Source organism: Triticum dicoccoides, chromosome 3B, assembly GCF_002162155.2.
Source record: "Triticum dicoccoides isolate Atlit2015 ecotype Zavitan chromosome 3B, WEW_v2.0, whole genome shotgun sequence".
Classification (NCBI taxonomy): domain Eukaryota; kingdom Viridiplantae; phylum Streptophyta; class Magnoliopsida; order Poales; family Poaceae; genus Triticum; species Triticum dicoccoides.
The window spans coordinates 819,101,507-819,105,597 of record NC_041385.1 but is presented as its reverse complement, the minus strand read 5'-3'; the positions used below and the strand labels follow the sequence as shown (position 1 = coordinate 819,105,597).

Sequence of the window (4,091 nt, the reverse complement as noted above, 5' to 3'; positions counted from 1 at the left end):
GCTTTTTTTAGAAACTGTTCTTTGATTGCTTTTTCTTGAGACAATGTTCTTTGATTGCTTTTTTTAGGCAAATGTTCTTTGATTGCTGTCCTACACCCGCCTGTATCATCCAAAAACTCGCCGAGTCTCGGCCCAACAGTGCGTGAGTGTTCTATCGGCCTCGGAACGACCCAGCCCATTTGAGTGGATTGAGTCCGTGGGCTGGAAGACAGAAATGAGCAAAACAAAGTTGAGCGCCCCTAAACTTCAGAATACAGAGCATATGCTCTCGTTTACACTCCCCTAACAAATGTTTTCTTTTCTATTAAGAAGAATGTTTTGTTTTCCTTTATTACACGAAGCAAGCAATTTTGGGGAACAATATTTGCTATCCCCACTTGAATTGAACAGAGCACAACATGAGCTACCCTAACCGGTTCTCTAACAAGAGTGTTGCACGTATGCAGGTTGCTGGCCAAGGGGTACCCGCAGAGGACCATCTTGGACAACGTGCACGACGCCGGCCTCTCCTTCGGGGTCTACTTCCAGGACGTGCCGGCGGTGCTCTTCTACCGCAACCTGCGCAAGCTCAAGTACATCCTCAACTTCCACCCCTTCCACAACGCGTTCCGGGACCACGCCAGCCGCGGCTCCCTTCCCAACTACGCCGTCATCGAGCAGCACTACATGGACTCCAAGGACCACCCTGCCAACGACGACCACCCCTCCCACGATGTCTACCAGGGCCAGATGTTCGTCAAGGAGATCTACGAGACGCTCCGCGCCAGCTCCCAGTGGAACGAGACGCTCATGGTCCTCACCTACGACGAGCATGGTGGGTTCTTCGACCATGTGCCCACCCCTGTCGATGGTGTGCCTAGCCCCGACGACATTGTTGGCCCGCCGCCGTACAACTTCACGTTTAACAGGTTAGGGGTGCGTGTCCCGGCCATCTTGATCTCTCCATGGATCGAGAAGGGAACAGGTCGGTCAACACTTCTTTGTTACCATATGAAAACTGATGCTAGATTTGCTCAATGTACATCCGTTGCTGATATTTGTTTCGGTTTCAGTTATGCATGGGCCGAATGGAAGTCCAACCCCGACGTCGCAATTCGAGCACTCATCGATCCCCGCGACTGTGAAGAAGTTGTTCAATGTGCCACAGGATTTCCTGACAAAAAGGGACGCTTGGGCTGGGACCTTCGAAGGTGTCGTGCAAACCAGAACTGAACCAAGGACAGATTGTCCAGGTAATTTGTCAAGTTTAGCATACGACTTGGTGTCACCACTTGGCTTGCTTTGTACTCTTGCAATGAGTATAGTTTGCTTATCCATGAAAGTTATGAAATGTGCAGAGCAACTCCCGACGCCGTCGAGGATCCGGCAGACGGAGGCGAACGAGGAGGCGAAGCTGAGCTCGTTCCAACAGGAGATCGTTCAGCTGGCGGCGGTGCTGAACGGAGACCACCAGCTGAGCAGGCTGCAGGAGAGGATCAGGGAGAGGATGAACGTGAGGGAAGGCACCTCCTACATGAGGAGCGCGGTGAGGCGCTTCTTCGAGGCCGGCATGTCGGCCAAGAGGATGGGCCTCGCCGACGACGACCAGATCGTCAAGATGAGGCCCTCCCTCACCACCAGGACCTCCACTGCGGACCAAGATGATCGTCCGTAGAGAGCATACATAGATACTCCCTACGTTCGGAATTACTTGTCTCGGAAATGGATGTATCTAGAACTAAATTACACCTAGATACATCCATTTCTACGACAAGTAATTCCGAACCGAGGAAGTACATAGGAAAAATTGATTGATGTTGGGCAAAAAATATTACTAATACTACATATAGAAGATCAGCCAGCGTAGCCTAGCTAGTACCATATATACGGCGTGCCCTCACTAAATGGAATTGAAGTGCTGTACCTGTAGGATGGATGGATTCGGCAATACATGGGCTGTAGTAAAACCAAACATTGGTACTGTGGTATGCAAGCAATGCAGCATTCCACCAGTCAGCATTCGGCAATGCAGCATGCTGTTTATGAATCGTCATCAAGCAGGGCCAATATATAGTTCATGTCGATCAAAATAGCCATGAAAAGTGAGGAGGCTAGGATCCTATTCCTAGCTCGGTTGGCACCTGGTACACACTACATTACACACAGCTCTCCGCCGGTGCGTTGGCCACCTCGGTTGGTACCTACTTGCGGCCACCTGCTTTTCGGTGTTCGTCTGCTCAAAAAGCTTCCCAAGGGGGACCTTCCGCGTATAGTACTTTATGATTAGGGTACGTGGCCAATGGGGATCTTCCGTTTATAATACACATCACTAAAACTCGCCTTCATATATAATACAATTTCTAGAATTCAGCAAATTGCCCGTCTAGCTCAGTCGGTAGAGCCCAAGGGTCTTAACCTTGTGGTCTTGGGTTCGAGCCCCAAGGTGGGCGTCCAGTTCTTTTTTTGCATTTACATTATTGATTTAATAGGAAAAAATTAGTTGAAGTTGTTTAAAAAAAATCTAAATAACCCCACTTCTATTCACAAGTTCAATGTTTCGTATTGTTTTACTAAATAACCCCACTTTATCGCTGATTAGGTGGAATAAGGCAGAAAAAATAAAAACCGGTGATATGCGTCATAAAAGTGAAAGTTAAAACGAATATATTTAAATTTGTGATCTCTATAATTGCCTTTTGCATCTTGAGTAAATTAAAATGTCCAACAAAAAAGATACCATCTGGTGGATTTGACACATCTGATGGTGTCTTCATATAAAATCTTTTTACAGAAAACTTGTTACAGAAAACTTGTTATCATAGACAAGAAATGTATGTGGAAAATAAAAGTTGCTCCTAAAATTAAAGTGTTCTATGGCTGATGGTTAAGAAGAGCATATTAATCAAAGACAATTTTTTGATGAGAGGTTGGATAGGTAAACAAATGTTGTGCTTCTTTTGGTATTGTTCATCTTTTTTTTTTCAAACACTTAGTTGCTAAATGGTTTGAGTTTGTTCAAATGTGCTTTCGATTTGAGAAATCTTCCTGGCAGCTTAATCACTTGTTTTCGTACTTGGATTATAAGTTCTTCAAAGATAAATAAGAATCTGGTATTGGTGGGGGTTTCTGCAGTCATTTGGACTATATGGAGATGCATGAATAATATTGTGTTTGAGAGAAAACATAATTATGATCCTATTATTCTCATCAAATTGATATGTTATTGGATATCTTATTGGGCCATTCTGTAGATAAGGAAAATCGAAGGGTGCTAATGCTGGGGAAAGAGTCATAGAACATGCGGCAAATGAGGTGTATAGAGCTTAAAAAGGTTGGAAACCAAAAGTTCTCAGGAATCTGCGGCTAATGCTAGACTAGTGCTTTGGAATTTTTTTGGAGGCTGAACTTTTCTTGTTGATGTCTGTCCCCTAAATGCTGATGTCCACTTTTGCTTCTTTTGGTATTGTTCATCTTTTTTTTTTCAAACACTTAGTTGCTAAATGGTTTGAGTTTGTTCAAATGTGCTTTCGATTTGAGAAATCTTCCTGGCAGCTTAATCACTTGTTTTCGTACTTGGATTATAAGTTCTTCAAAGATAAATAAGAATCTGGTATTGGTGGGGGTTTCTGCAGTCATTTGGACTATATGGAGATGCATGAATAATATTGTGTTTGAGAGAAAACATAATTATGATCCTATTATTCTCATCAAATTGATATGTTATTGGATATCTTATTGGGCCATTCTATAGATAAGGAAAATCGAAGGGTGCTAATGCTGGGGAAAGAGTCATAGAACATGCGGCAAATGAGGTGTATAGAGCTTAAAAAGGTTGGAAACCAAAAGTTCTCAGGAATCTGCGGCTAATGCTAGACTAGTGCTTTGGAATTTTTTTGGAGGCTGAACTTTTCTTGTTGATGTCTGTCCCCTAAATGCTGATGTCCACTTTTGGTTTTATCTTACGTATTTGGCTCTAGGTTTGGTGCTGGTAGTTTCTAATGTTGCTGAGTTTATAACTCTGGTGATTGATGTAATGTTTGTGTACACCCTTGTTGTGGTGTTGGAGGCTAGATTCTTCATCTGGTGAGCTGGTTTTCTTTCAGATGTTTTTC

At 43.8% G+C, this 4,091-nt stretch overlaps 1 protein-coding gene and 1 non-coding gene across 2 annotated transcripts in view; both read left to right on the top strand.

Moving 5' to 3' along the window:
- LOC119278682 (non-specific phospholipase C2-like) overlaps nt 1-2,026 on the top strand; it is a 5,956-nt gene extending 3,930 nt beyond the window's left edge. The window contains exons 2-4 of the mRNA XM_037560021.1: nt 447-964; nt 1,053-1,232; nt 1,338-2,026. Of these exons, the coding sequence (XP_037415918.1) occupies nt 447-964; nt 1,053-1,232; nt 1,338-1,654 (1,015 nt within the window). The 3' untranslated portion in view covers nt 1,655-2,026. The remainder of the gene's footprint in view (nt 1-446; nt 965-1,052; nt 1,233-1,337) is intronic.
- A 330-nt stretch (nt 2,027-2,356) lies between these two features.
- Nucleotides 2,357-2,429, top strand: TRNAK-CUU. The gene has a single exon. It is a non-coding gene; the product is annotated as a tRNA-Lys (tRNA).
- Nucleotides 2,430-4,091: the final 1,662 nt, after the last annotated feature.